The sequence below is a fragment of the Ooceraea biroi genome, chromosome 3, assembly GCF_003672135.1.
Source record: "Ooceraea biroi isolate clonal line C1 chromosome 3, Obir_v5.4, whole genome shotgun sequence".
In the NCBI taxonomy this organism is placed as follows: Eukaryota; Metazoa; Arthropoda; class Insecta; order Hymenoptera; family Formicidae; genus Ooceraea; species Ooceraea biroi.
In genome coordinates this window covers 16,453,327-16,469,097 of record NC_039508.1, presented here as the reverse complement: position 1 = coordinate 16,469,097, position 15,771 = coordinate 16,453,327, and the positions used below count along the sequence as shown (strand labels likewise).

Here is a 15,771-nt window from a genome sequence, read left to right as displayed (position 1 = left end):
AGAGAGAAAGAGAAAGCAAGCTAGAGGAAAAGAAAAGAGGAACAGAGAGAGAGAGAGAAAGGAGAGTAGGGGGAAGAGAATCCTCTCGCTTTCCGGTGCTTCGAACTTGACGAAGTGCAGCCGCCGTGGTCGAGTTGCAACACTCGACTCGAAACACAGATACCTACATACATCTACACAGCTGGCTTCCCTTCGGAACTCGGCGCTCCCGAGGGAGGCGACGTCTTCCCGGCATTTCGAGCGGTGACCGCACACACCGAGGGACGGGGACGCGTTTAAAGGGACCTAAGGCGAACTCTCCGGCGAACCCCGAAGAGATCTCATCCCTGTCTCTGGGATGCCTGCGAGCCGGGCAACTTTGAACGACTTCGCCGCTACGAATGCGTCTTGAGGTAACGACGTCGCTAAGATGCGCTGCGAACTGTTCGACACTTTGCGAACGAGTATCTCGCGGGTATCTCTCGTCGTTCCGTATCGACGATATTGAAGGAAAAAATGCGCTTGGACGAGAAAAGCACCCATGTTCTTCGGGATTAAAAGGCACTTCCGACTGGAGCGATATGCACGAGCGTCTAATAGATAATATAGCCCGATAATGTAATGCTCTGCGTGCAAAGTGTTCAACGCCACTGCCTTAGCAGTACTGCCTCATCCCCGATATAATCGAGCATGTCGATGACGCCGTATATCGATTATCTGCCGCTTACGGTGTTATCGAAACGCGCTTAATTAACGGAGAACAAACTGCAGCGAGAATAACGGCGCGAGTTGAGCGTTAATCGCGATGCGAGGAGCAAAAAGGGGCAGCTGAGAAATTGCCTCCGTGTTATAAATCTTTTTCTTGCTTCCTCTCCTCTCCAGCTCGGCAGTTCTCTGCCATTTTTATCAAGGATATCCCAGACTTACAACGATGCCTTATCCTACTTTCGAGAGAAGCTATCTTCCAATTAAGCGAAAAAAGATTCAAATCGAAGTCGCGGCACATATTCTTGGTGTCTTCAGCTTGCTCGTGCTTCTTGCAAACTCGAGATTAAATTTACATGAATTGTGTACCTGCACTTCTCACCGCCTCCTCCGTAACTCTCAAACGTATTTAATGTATATCTTGCGTTGCCATTCGAGCAATTCAACGCAAAATACGAATTCGGTTACAAGCGGTTGGTCAAAATAATACTTGGACATTCCGCTCGGATTCTGAGCTAAATGGGACCGAAGGGACCAAAGTTCTTGTTAGCTCTTTACCCCGGGATGGATCCGCGGGATCAACGGAAATTTAGGGGCGGCCTTGCTCGACGACGCGGAGCGGCGCGTAGTCGCCACAAAACACGGCGATACTCGTAGCCGTTGCTGGTCAACGTAGCGAGCGAATGGGACGTTAAATCGAGGCTCTTCTCGTGCATGTGTACGTGTGCCCACCGCGTAATCCAGCCGCAACCTTGACCCTTCCCATCGTTTCCACGCACGCAGTAATTTACCGCGAAACACGCGCGTCGTTACTTAGTCGTCGCTTTGTTCTGGGATTTTCTGCAAGTCGATGCTTGCCGAGATCATTTTTTTTTGCCTGAGGATCCTTTACGTGATGATCGGTAATGACGCCTGGATATGCGCCAGTTAATGACTCCGGAAAAAGGAATGCCTGCGTTACCCCCGTGCTAATTTTAAATATTTTGTCCTCATATCGCGTTAATTTAATTTTATCTTATCGTCCGGCGAGAGAATTGTAGGTATATTACCCTTTTATTCTACGAACAATGACAGATATTTTAATAATTTAAATTATTAAATTGGGGAATATTCTTATTAGTACAGCAGACTTCATCCATAAACTGAAATGAGTTAGATAAAAAACAAATCAAGACAGGAAAAATGAAATCTATTATATATAGATTAGCATGTCTCTCGATATATCTGACTTGGACTACAGTCGCGCATAATGTTGCAATAAGTGGCAGATTGACACGAAGAGGATCGTAAAACTAAGGTTTATTTAGGGGGAGGTATGATGGTTGCCATATATATTATAATATGCCGTTCAAGAAAACGAAGAACGCGGGGGAGGACAAAGGAAGAAGATGGTGGCGTGAGGGAGCAAAGGAACAGCTTGCGGGAGTAGGGTGCACGATTGGGGAGGGAGGTAGGGAGTGGTGTAATAACTCTGTCCGTGAAAGCCTCGTCGTGAGTTCATTAGTTCCGTACCGACGCGCCACAATGCCGGTTTAGTCCGTGGTTAGGACTTTCCGCGGAAATGCTGCGGCGCCGGTAAAGTCAGCGAGTTTACCCGCGAGTTCCGTGTCGAAGCGTTTACATCACGCTGGCATACTATTATACATAGCGTGCATCCGCCAGTTTTCACGAGCTAAACTCACATCAGCCACTTGAAAAGGAAAAACCTGGTTTTCTTATTCCGCGGTGGAGTTTATCCCATTGTCATGGGGATTAATGCTGAATTGTGAAAAACGAATTCAGCTTGGAATCATAATTCAATTTGGAACTCTCTCGAATCTCTCAAGAGGTAAAGTCTTGGAAATATATCTATGTATCGGAGATATATATCCCTGCGGAAGACACTGCGTGTATTTTACGTAACGATCTCTCGATTAAATAAAATAATATTTGATATTGGATCTCGGAGGCTTCGATGCATTAACGAGATTCATTAAAAATACTAAAAATTCCCCACTATATTAAATGTTCTCGTGATATTTCAAATATGAATGCGGACGTGGAATCCTACCGCGCGCTCGGCGAGGAGAGAGAGAATGTAATGTACTTTATCCTAAACTTCTTTCATCAGGAATAATCCGAATGCAAAATTTTTCGCGAAATAGAAATCACCGGGCGGACCAGCTGGTATAAACCGCAAAAACGCGGCCGTGCGAATAGATTAAATATCGCAGGAGTGTAATCCCGTCAGCAGCCGCCGCAGCTATCCTCCGCGATCCTCGTGCACGCGGAGGCTTTCAGGAAGCGGAAGGTAGATCCAGCTGCAACGCACGTCATGTGTGCATTTCGGGGGTTCGGCCGTGCGCACATAATCCTTACATTCGGCCCGCGCGAAGCGAGTTGCATCTGCGTGCAGTTGCGGCGTGCGGTTCGCGCGCGGTTCGGTACCAGAAAGCATCTTTGATTTGAAATTGAACTATTGAAAAATGTATCACATTCACTGTTGCAGAGAGGTACGATACCGCATACGCCTGCGAGGGCAAGACGCTGGAGATCGAGTGCGGCGAGGGGAAGCTGATCCACCTGATACGGGCGAACTACGGCAGGTTCTCCATCACGATATGCAACGAGCACGGGAACACCGAATGGAGCGTCAATTGCATGTCGCCCAAATCGTTTCGCGTGCTGAACAACGAGTGAGTACTTGCACGAGCCACGTCTGTACATATTGGCTATGATCGACTTCATTCAATTAGCCTTGAACACATCCCTTTGATCCGATACCCTGCCGAAATGCCGCGAGCAGAGCTGAGCGAGACAGTTCCAAATGAGAAACTGTATCCAGTGACGGAGAGGAATTATTGAAAAAATGCACAGTGCCAAAAATTGAAAAGTTTCGATTGGATAAAAAAAAACGCGTAAATAGTTTAGTTTGTCATACGTCAAGTTAATTTTTAAAGCGAATATTAATTTCAGCGAATTATTTATCGACTGGTGCGCGCGTACCGTTTCTTTATAAAGAATTAATTTATTCTATATATATGTTTATACATATATCTCTCTCTCAACGCGTCGTAGTATATTTAGTTTTCATGATGTGAATAATTACGTGCAAAATATGAAAGGAAGAATTATTTGCTCATAGTCGGTATAAGGGACCCATAATAAATTACTGGAGATAATTATTGGAATACTAATTAATTTTCCCACGGGCAAAAGCAATTTTTAACAAGATGAATGTACGACGAAGCAGAAAACAGATCTTTTATGGTCGTACAATTATGATAATTGCCAGAGGAGATAATTATCAGAAATTCTTGTTGAGGTAAAGTATATCATCAATTGACCTCATTTATTTATTAATGAGGCATAAAATATAGAGAAAAAAATATCTGAAGAGATGCTTGGCAAATATTTGTACACTTTCTGCATGACAAAGAGATAATATTTTTAAAAAGAAAAATATTTTATTGATTTTTTTCGCCATATAATGAATATAATAAAGAAACATTTTATACATTTTATTGGCCTCTAACGAACAAGAAATCTGTTTTCTTATAAAACACATAAATATCGAGATGTGTAGACAAAATAGAAGAATGCAGTACGGACAAAATTGTATCATAAAATAATGCTCAGCTTTGCTCGTGAGATTATCGATCTCTTGCGAGAAAGATGAAGAACGATGAACAATATGCAACATTTAATTAAAAGAGATGTTGGATTGATGCGATTGACAGTAAATCAGCCTTGCCATTTCACGGTTATTGCACGATTCGCTGATCTGAAAAATTTAACAGTGGATCTCGGATTTTTTCAATCCAGATCCTTGCATTGTTCCAGGATAAACAATCAAGCATGTATTGCAATGTCCCGCTTTACTGTGATTTGTGAAATTGTGAAAATGCTCGATCGAACAATCAATTGATCGTGAAATTATATCCTTTGATAAAATAAAATTGAGCAATCTTTTAATATAAATCCTAAATATCTACGTAATTTATCTTGCATGTGATAAATTACGCCTAATTATTATCATAGACAAGGTCGATTGTTCGCAAATATTAAATCACCGATGAATTCTCGTTCTTCATTTTTACCGAAGGGATCGCGTGTGTTGTTCCTTTTCATCCCGTCACCCATGTATCTTTTTCCCTTCCTTTTTCGACAAAATGGAGCATAGATAAAAAACGGAACAAAAAGATAGAAAAATCGAGCGGGGAAAACGAAGTCGGTGGCGGACCACTTCACATGGTCGAGCGAACTGGCCAATTGCTGGACCATTGAAGAGTGCGTCTCGCGGTGGATCGCATAGGAAGAGTCGCAGCATCAGCGATGACTTCACTATGACGGTCCTCGCGAGAATCCACTTCGTGCCCCTCGCTACGGCGATTGTGAAAAACATATAGATACAATGAATTTCTGATTCTAGTTGATCGCAAGATACTTGCCTTGGGAGAATCGGAATGTGAACTTAAATTAACAATTACATAAATTTTATAAAGCAGTGGAAAATGTGACAAGAGAAACAGATTCGTTAATTTTATTGTTTCGATCGATCTCCATAAAAGTAGCACTCATTTTACAAGGCGTAATTAGGGACGGAAATGAGATTTTAAAAATGAACAAAATTTTTTAATATTGTATGTACGTAGCAGCATTGGGTTCATTTATCGGGATCACGCAATTTTGCTTTCACTACAATTTAAACTAGCCAGGCACTCGCTTCGAGGAGTAGATAACGCGTATGAAGGATTGATTTAGAGAGGAAATGTATCCGCCCACCTAGTTACGCCGCAGATCATTCTTGGAGTTTTCCGTTTCTCAATCTTGGGGATCCATCACATTGATCATTGTAACAGGTCATGGCTGTTTCGCGGAGAATTGCGTCGATCAATGCATTTAGAAAACACGTTTATAAAATGCGCTTACAAGCGCGTTTCCTTCGTGTTTCTCTCGATGATGATTAGAAACCCCTCGTATTTATCCGACGGTACAAAAAGTAAATGTATCGGATTCTATATAAAATCCAGTTCAATTATTAGAACCGATCCTTCGTAATCCTTTCTTGTTTTCCATCATCTCGTCATTTACATCGGGCGTTATCCGTGAAACAGTCGTGCTATCTGTAAAGTTTAAATCCCCTCATGCATAAAAAAATATAATCTTCAGACTCCTGCCTTTTTGTTTTATTATTTTTTGTTATTAGCCCTTATCTTAAGCGCAGAATGTAGCTATTTGATGTTTGTCATATGATTAGATTCAGTATAATCTTTATGACAGCTACATTTAGCGTTTACATATGGTGATAAAAACGCTGTGTGCAAGATACGGGCAGTTTTATATGTATCATTTATCGCAAATTATTGTAAAGAATGATGTCGAGCGGCGAAGCATCGATCGAGAATTTGCTTGCGAGACAAAAAGAAAGAAAGAGAGTGGAATCAAAATGACTTTTTAATAGATTTAACCTTCTTGGTTTGTTGTTGATAATTAAACAAGCAAAACGTAATTATAGATTGCGATTTAATTGAAAGGTCTTATCCAAAATATTTTCAATCAATTACGTGAATTAATATTGGCGTAATTAATTTGTGTGGCTTTTGTCCGATAAGCGACTATTCATTACATTCATTATAATAATAATAATATCACTGGATAACAAATCTCAGCGAATTATATTAATTAATTACAGTAATTAATTCGGCTATGCCTTTCGTAAATGTCGACTGGCATAATCTACAATATAAAACTAATATATAGTATACACATATGAGGAGAATTTTTATATTTTACAAGTTTTGACATGAAAAATAAATATTTAAATTCTCTATGAAAATTCTTTCTAATTAAATTGCTTTTTACAAAAAGAAATTTAAAAATACTAAAAATATCATACTAAAAGGATTTTAATTTATTTCAAGAATATGTAATAACGAAACATGATTGAATCGACTCATTGTCAGTAATCGAGATCTTCCAAATGGAATTTTTTCCTCTTACTCATTCTCTTTTTCTTTTTTATCTTGCCAGCGTAATGATTTTTTTCAATACATACTCGAGGAGAGCGTAATTATTACGGTCCAGCAGGATTTTTCTCGTTAATGATGGATAACGGATTAGTGAAAAATTTGTAATATCCACGTCCAATTTGCAAGCGCTATTGATACGTCTTGAGGCTCATTTGCGCCGAAACAAGAGAACCCGGTTTCCACGGAATTTTAATCTTTTCACGAAATGATCATTCTGCTCTCCCACGTACGTATCGATACTGGAATAAATTATTATCGCCGCGGTCGTCTTTGATGCGCGGCATCCTTTTCATTAAAATCGCCGGTGCATGATCGATCGATGCTTCCGCCCACACATATTGGCATATTATGGTGTTCTTTCGCGGGATCGTTGAGAATCAGCATTTATTTCATTGGCGGACATTCGAAATAATAATCATCGACAACGGTTTTCCGCGGTTTTTCGCAATTCTCTCCGCATGTAGTACGTTAATATGATGAAAATAATTGGAGAATGCGAGATATTTATTAAATTAAAGTAAACAGACTTATTAATGAGCATTATTATATGAGGCATTATTAATGAGCATAATATCTAATTACTACCATACATACATATATGTAGTATACATATATTGGATTGATCAAAGTTCCTCCGGATTTTTTGATACAAATAAAAGGCAAAAATATTTTCTGATAAACCTAATATATCATATAAAAATAATTAGCGTTTAATGGATTGTTACATAATATTCCAAATCTAAAACTTTTACTTAATCTAGATTTCAAATAATTCATTTAATTGTTACACGCCTATAGCATTCTCTAAGAAATATAAAATAGAAGAAAAACATTTGCAGTTTGATATTTTTTAAATTATATATGTATAATAGTAGAATTAAGCTCTATGAGATGGAGATTCCATCGTTAATTTACTCTTGATTGCAACATCGTATTCTGCAATTATTCAAATAATACTTCGCCGATACAATAATAATCAGAGTTGAATTATTGCGGGGTTGCGAAGAGCTAATTCGACAATCTGATTGAGTGCATTAAACTGAACTTATCACCGAATAACGATTTTCATTTACGATTTCGCTTCGTTTGTTTCGTTCTGTTTCCGTAATTGTGTTTGGTTATTAACAATTTTCCGGCGCTTTCTTTATTAAAGCAGGCTATCTGAAGTAGGATGGTTTTTTTCTGGCGAGCATGCTAACATACGTTTGTGTATTCAATGAGGCAAGATGCTTGGGTTACCTGGTATCCCCCGAAATCCTTTTAACACCCTCACTGTACGACCTCACTGTCGATAATCGTATTAACACATTGTAAGCCATTTCTAGTAATTGCCGGAGCGGGCAGTTGTCATAAAAATAACGTAAAGTCCGTGAATAGAACATGTATGGCACGTTGAAACGGCTTACAAAGTGTTAATTGTAAGATCTAATATGTGTGACACGTATTTGGGTGTGTATTTGTTAGTTTAATTAATAAAAAAGTTGTTGGTTCCCTGGTCAAGGTTCAAACAAAATGGAGCAAGCATATCTAGTAAATCATAATTATTAATTATTAAAGTAGTATCTATTAAATATAAAGTGTATCTATTAAAGGCAGGCGCTACATTAGTAACCGTATATTAGTCACAACTAATCGCTTAATTTCATCATTATAATGCTGATTGCATTACATCTGGTCGTAATATTTTTTCACGTTTTCTCTTCGGAAATTTAATTAACATTGTTAATATTGCATTCAAATACAAATTCCGCGCAGGGATGCTCGTAATGGTTCTATGTATTTCGGATGCGTTTTTAATTTCCAACGTAATATGGAAATACTAATATTTACAATTTGACGTAATCTTTTGTTTTCGCAAATATGTTGGAAATAATATTAATCCTCGTAATGTAGTCGTAGCGGTTTCTAATCTTCCCTGTCCCTTTTTCTGTCTTTTTCTTCTTTCTTTCGCGACTGGATAATCCTGTTGTCAAAATGCAAACGATTAATCGCTCGCTTGAAGGCGGCGGACGCATTATGCATAACCAAGTCCTCCAGACTACGTCGCGTTAGGCCAGAGAATTTCGGCGCATCGTGCCTGTGCAAATAATCGGGCGCGTGGCGAGCGAACCGGCCGAAATAATTTGGGAATTCCGTTTAATCGCGTCGCTAGCGAAACCAATTGCAGATTAACCGTCTGCTGCCGGTTGCAACCCGCGGACAAAGCGCGGGTACTGGCGAAAGGGGCCAGGAGGGAAGGGGCAGGGGCAGCCGAATGACGGCACGAAAGGGGTAAAAGCCGTGGTAAGCGGGCACGAGGGGAGGATTCGCGCGTCCGAGATTACGATTTAAGTGAAATTGGTGGATAACAGAGAGGAAGGGGCGGTGGGGCGGCAGGCAGGCAGGCAGGCAGGCAGGCAGGGGAAAGAGAGCGAGGGGGCACGGAGGGAGAGGGCTTCGGTGGAACGATTAATGAAATTGGATGCCCGAGCCGCGCGTTGCCGCGAAATTCGGTTCGTCGCGATTTAGCGCAATGAACGCGAAACGCATCTGCGCTACGCACACGTACGTGTTCGCCAAATAAGTACCTAATCGTAACGGAAACTGAACATGCGTGCTTCATGGTATATAAGTCACGATGTAAGTCACGGTGAAGCCGTGTTCGCGAAATTGTCAGTCTATTGATAGGATAGATTGGAGCAATCGGTGCAAATAAATTCAAATGTGCTAATAATTAAACATCGTATCATATATTTATGTAATAGTTTATAATATATATAAATTTATAGTCTTCCCTAGACATGAACGCGCATTTTAGGCTAAGAGAAAAGCTTTTCTAAAATTATTTCTGATCTGCCTGTGAATCAATGACATAGAAACCATTTCGTAAATACTTTATATCGCGCTAATAGCTGTTCGACCATCATCGTTAACTTCGTTGATCGAGCCGCCGTAGATCCTCAAGCGCAGTTGTTATTACTCTTTTTTTTTACATTACACCGAGAGAGAAATCGCCACTTGAATTTCGTGATTGATAATTGAGAAGCTGAGAAATGAGCGGAATGGAGATAGGCTTTTTCCACGCTACATCTTGACAAAGCACGTGAGTTTAATTGTCGTCGGATCCCTTGACGAGATTCGATCGACCACCGGGTGCGAGATTCCTCGAGATTGGCTCCTTTCTTCTCTTTTTTTTTCGTCGCGCCGCAAGATAGTATCATTATGCCATACCACATCGTATTTTACAATTACGGTGATCGAGCACGCACTTGATTGCTTCCTTTCGTTGTCTTTTTTTCCCAACACGTATAATCTAATAGATCGTCCGTCCGCAACGCGAAAGTTTGAAATTATACACGGATAATTTTTTGATATATCGTTTCGTATCGTAATTCATTTCGGTCATTCCGATTATTTCGTCTCGCTAGGAATATAAATATAAATATAGTCTCAGTTTTCTAGCTTAACTTTCTCGTTTAAATTTTGAAAGATGCAAGAGTGTGCACCATATTCACGCGTGTCTTTCTTTTTTTATTATTTTATTATTGGCTACAGCGTGTTTAAAGCAATCGGAGCAAATGATATGAGTTGCTGCATACCTTCTTATCATTAAATGTAAAATCTATATTTAATTATATTGATATTTAGACAATTTTTTATTTTCTCGATTCTTTTCTCTTCGGTCCACTGTATCAGTTGAGTTTTTCGAGTGTTAAGTGAGGGGAAACGATAATTATGCCGATGCGAAGTATCGTCGCGAACCGCGTGTTTGTCGGCACGAAACTTGGCCTGGCCGATAAATAAGTTTTTGCTCACCGTGCGGAATGGAACGGCTAACTGCTAATGAAATGATCGCGTCGGCGAAAGTTCGGAGTTCGTGTTTATCCTTCATCCTTTCAGCGAGAATTTCTTTGTAATGGAAGACTGTCGTCCCCTGTCGTCGTTACAGGAAACTTTTCTTCCGTCGGCGAACTATAGCACTTGGAGCGATAATCGGCGCTGGGGGGGCCGAATTAATCCGCGAATAGCGATTTCAACGGAGCTTTATCGGTCGCGATTATCTGCCACAAATTTACGGGCTAACGCAACAAAAGGTGCACATTAAGTAGCGTCACAATAAATCGCTATTGGAGTGAACCAATCTCTTCGCGCCGTTCACATGTTATGATTTTAATGCTTCGAGCTAGGACCGAGTAGAATTAATTAAATCATTAATTATGGGTGAAAACTAATCTTCGCGAATCATGTATGTTATCAATAACTCCGAATTTGGCTTTGTTTGCCGAAATTTTTATCGGCGGCAATGCGCATGCAATAGTTCGCTGTAAATTATCGTTGCGTTGATTGGAAGACTCGCCGGGAGGGACAGCAATTATTTTTTGCAAGAGATAACTCTTCTCAAATCACGACGCTAATCCGCTAATGGCGATGCGGCTTTCGAGGGAAATTTTATCGCCCGCAATGATTTTGTTGCAAATTGTTACGTTGATTGGAAGATATGTCGGAACCAGGAAATCGCTTTTTGTCAGATAATCTTTCGAAATAATTTTTTCGCAATTTTCCAAAGCGTAATGCAATGTGTGTATTTGTTATAAATGGATAGTGGATTATAAAAAAATATAATTTCAATATTCATATATTTTTGTTCACTTTTAAAGTCAAAATTTTAAGTTTGTTGTAATTTTAGTTATTATTTTTCTGCAATAAATTAGGTGCAGTAAATCAAGTTTTTTCCATCATTTTTGTTACGGATTTATTTGAACTCATTAAGATGAAAAGAAAATCATTTTGCGAGAAATCCTCCGCATTTTAGAGTCGAGTCGATCAATCTTTTATTTCTTCCTATCAGCGTCCAATCTCGCTTCTCAGCCAGTCTTCCGATATATTACACATAGCACGATCTAATTGCAATCACACAACTCTATAATCATGTTACACGGAATTAGCTCCCTCGCAGTTCCATTTAATGGAAAATATAGTTATATCCTGCTGACAAAGCTCTCGTTTGTGTCTCTTCGCTTTTACATTTTCTCCACGGCGACTAAATCTGTCCGCAATTTTAAATTCAAATAATTATATTTGAAGAATCGATAAATCAATGGACGTATAAGTAACAGACACGTATCTACAAAAACCTTTTTAAACTCTTCATATTATTTCCCAAAAGATTTTTCCGACAGATGCTGCACTGCTGCAGCTTCAATTTCTCATTAGTCTCGAATGATTCATAAACAATACTTGATACAATGCATTTTATTATTATTAATTTTTCATCAGAATAATATAATGTACGGTGTAAGAAATCTATTTTTACATTGGAATTTTTCTACTTGAAGATATCCGTAAACATTTCGCTTATTTTCTATTTTAATCGAGACGCTGCAATTTTCATTTCTGATTTATATTCTATTTCTAATCCGGATTCTAGAAAAAGATTATCGAAACTCTCATTTAAGACGTCCGTCATTTAGTTTTATGTGGTGTGGAAACCGTCGGGAGTGTATTTAACCAAACTTAATTGCAATCTCAGAAAATTCCACCGATAATCGCGTTAAATTAGCCGGCTCGTCATTCCGTTTAAGAGCGTCTGTGGTCGAGACAACGGACAAAGTTGTCGTAGCTTCCTTCCCTCACTCCCTCGCAATCCCAATCTTTTTATCTCCCCATTCGATTTTCCATTTCTTCGTTCGTTAGCGGTCTCGCCCAGTTTCCGCTATCGATCGATTTTTTTACGCTCCTTCTCGATTTGTTCTTCGTCGCAATTAGTGGGAAATAAGGGGTTCAAATTTTTCGCTTCGATCGATCAAACGCGATAATAATGTCAAGAAATTGCACACCAAGTGATATATAGAAAATTTATATATAATAAATTTTGTGAGTGACTTTTTTTATGTAGATCAGCTTACGTAAAAAATCATTAATTGTAATTATACAGCAATCAAATATTACGTGTTTCTTTAATATAACTAAATATCTAATTACTTATATAATATTGCTTGAAATTCTCTCAAGAGAAAGCTCAAGAGAAAGAGCAAGATCTCTCAAAAAATTTTAAATCCTCGATATCGTACCGGCAGAAGTATATTCTAGAGAGAGAAAAAAAGCGAATAAAATCTGAAACTTTGTGTAAAAACTTCATTCGAGTAGGTTTTTCCGACTCAGACAAAATGCCCTCGCAAAAAGGATTGGCTCCATCGACTCACGCGCCGTTTGTCACTGTAAACGCGAAAAAGACTCTGCCTGTAATCTTCGGAATAAAAGAGACGGCATTTTTCGCCCCGACCCATCTTTACACACGTACCTACACAGGCATAAATGCGGGTATACGCATACAAACGGATGCGTATCTGCTCACGCCCTCCCAAGTTCTCTCGACAAAACTCGTTTAATCCCTGGGCGGATTAAGAGAAGAGACATTGCGTCGGAGAAAGGGGACGAAGGAGGGAGAAGAAGGGCTACCGGTTAGGTACTTAAAAGTATTCCAATCACGAGTACACGGAAGAAGTCCGACGAATATTTCATCCGTCGTCGTCTGCCGCGAGCGGATTGGTAGCTTGCAGGAATCAGCGGAGAAATGATGGACCGCGGTGCGGGGGAGGATAAATGAGGAACAATGTTTTCTTTTAATTTTTTATCGTAGCCAGTTGAGCATTTCGCTGTGATGAGTACGCTGAACGTTTCTACAAGGTGTTCAGAGGCAACACCGATAAAATTTCTGCGAGATCGAATGATCTCGGCAGATGATGATCGACAGATCCGAATGAAAAAGTGTTGCGCTCGTGTCAAATGGAAAAATATTCGTAAAATATCTACGGAATCGCGATATCACGTCTGACAGCGTGATAATGGGGATAATGATATTTTTGCTCCATCTTGTTTTTTACCACATAGTCGACCACACTGTAACATATATGCATGCCACCAGTATAGTAATATTTGACATGTGAATCGCTCATTTCGAAAGAGTGGTACTAGTCACACTTTCGTAATTTCTTCAAAACTGACATTGTTTTAACACAACGTAATCAAATTTAGACGATGATTGCGGAAATATTGTAACATTTCTCCAATAGTTATACAACTTAACAATTAACTGAACTGTTTATTATATTGTCATATTTAAATTAATACTTTGTATTTTATAATTTTATTATAAAATACATAGCAATTATTATTATTGCGAAAAATAATTTTATTACTCAATTTTTCATTTTTAATTAACCATTGATGCGATTTTTAATTCGTAAAAATTTTTTAGTTTGACTAACACCACTTTTTACATGATGAATGATTCCTATTAAGAAGAAAGAGGAGACGGTTTTCCGCTCCAACTGGTGCAGCCACGCGCGTGTAATTCGCGCGAGCTATTGCACCGCTTCCGTCGGCCAGTCAACGGACTCGGTGTAATATGCATCTCCTTTTCCGGGCATCGTGATAAAGATGTCGATCTCTGAACAACGGGCAGATCTTGCATCAAATTTACGATCGTGGCTGCACTGCACATGTATGCCGAAGGGGAAATCTTGTCATGATTTGTACTTCAATCTTTAGATTATCTTTAAAGTATATATTTTATTGTATTTTTAGATTACTGAAAATTTTCAAATTATTATTTCATCGATTATTAAGATTAACGATCGATTACATTTGGAGTATCGCGGATTAGACATCTTTGCGAATTTCTCTGAAAATCGTTTTATTTCCTTGAAATCCGTACGAATCGAGATAAACTTGGGATTTGTCGTTACGATTTCGTGTCGAGATTTCTCCATGCACGGCTACTGTTACAAGTACACGTACAAGCTTTGACTTATTTAAAAAATGTACGTATATATGTGTGTACATCTAAGACAGAACAACGTGTGCGCTGCCATGGATCCCTCCTTTTTCTCTTGCCGCCCGGAATGCCGAGGAGAGATGCTCCTGTGTTGTGCCTTTTCGCCCTTCTTTTTGGCTACTCGTTGTGTAAACCCGCGCAGAATCTCATATAGTGAAGGAATTGTCCTGCGGGAAATTTCTGGTAGAGAAAGAGGCTTTTTCGTCGGCATTCGTCCGCTTTTGCGTTCGCAATCGCTATCAATCTTAAAGAACGCGGTGGATTATTCGTTGTAATCACAAAAGAGATATTAAATTCTTGCGTTGTCACATCCGACGATAAATCTATTTTCAAACGTATTCAATCGAAACAACACTATTTGAATATTGTAGCTTGTATTGATTTATAATAATCATTATTCGTCATTAATTATGTAAATCATGTGTAACGTGTACCGGAACAAAGGATCTTTTGATTAACTTGGAATTAATCTTCCTGTCGAGATGAACGTACATTTAAAAAATCGTTGCCCTCAGCTCGAGCAATTTTTTTGCCATTCGCACCACCGCCATCGTCACGCGACGCGGCGCGCTCCGAAAATTGCGATGAAATCGCTATGATTTTCATCCGCTTGACTGTGACATCGATCGGCAGGCTTTGCGTACGAAATAGAGCTATCTCTCCGAGCTAGCGGACATCGTCGCGTGCGCGCATGCTAGGAAAAAGGACGTTAAACACCGAAAACACTAAAAATCGGTCAGTTGGGGGTGGGTTGGGCAAGAGCGATCGTCACGTTTCGATTTACCGTGGCGCGAGTGGGCGAGCGAGCGAGCGAAACGCGCATACTCGCACGTTAAACGCTGAAAACCCTGAAAATCGCCGGGCAGGTCGGCGGCGAAATCGCGTCCGACCGCTTCGATTTATCGGAGCGTGAATGAACGAAGCCGCGCTCACGCTCGCCGGCGAATGAGCGAGCGAGCACCGGCGAAATTTTAGTATATATTCGCATACGGGGGATACATCCACGCGAACAACGCAAAACCGATTAATTTCCAATTTCAACAGGCGCGTATCGCCGATCGTGTTTGTGCCCCGCTCGATCGCCACCCCCGTCCCCTTCCGGATCGCTCTTTTGTCGCGCTCGCAGACCCGGTGATTACCCTCAAAGTGAAACCTACTTGCCATTTTTTCGAGCGAACGAAGCGCGGGCAGAGAATGGAGGTATGGATTTCAACGCTGACATGAATATCAAATGGAGAAGAAAATATAGCGACTTAATTG

At 39.9% G+C, this 15,771-nt stretch overlaps 1 protein-coding gene across 4 annotated transcripts in view; it reads left to right on the top strand.

Moving 5' to 3' along the window:
* Positions 1 to 15,771, top strand: part of LOC105286449 (latrophilin Cirl) — a 407,961-nt gene that overhangs the window by 356,374 nt on the left and 35,816 nt on the right. For all 4 annotated transcript variants that reach the window (XM_026968306.1, XM_026968309.1, XM_026968308.1 and 1 more), the window contains one exon: positions 3,173 to 3,359. In XM_026968306.1, coding sequence (XP_026824107.1) covers positions 3,173 to 3,359 — 187 coding nt within the window. The remainder of the gene's footprint in view (positions 1 to 3,172; positions 3,360 to 15,771) is intronic.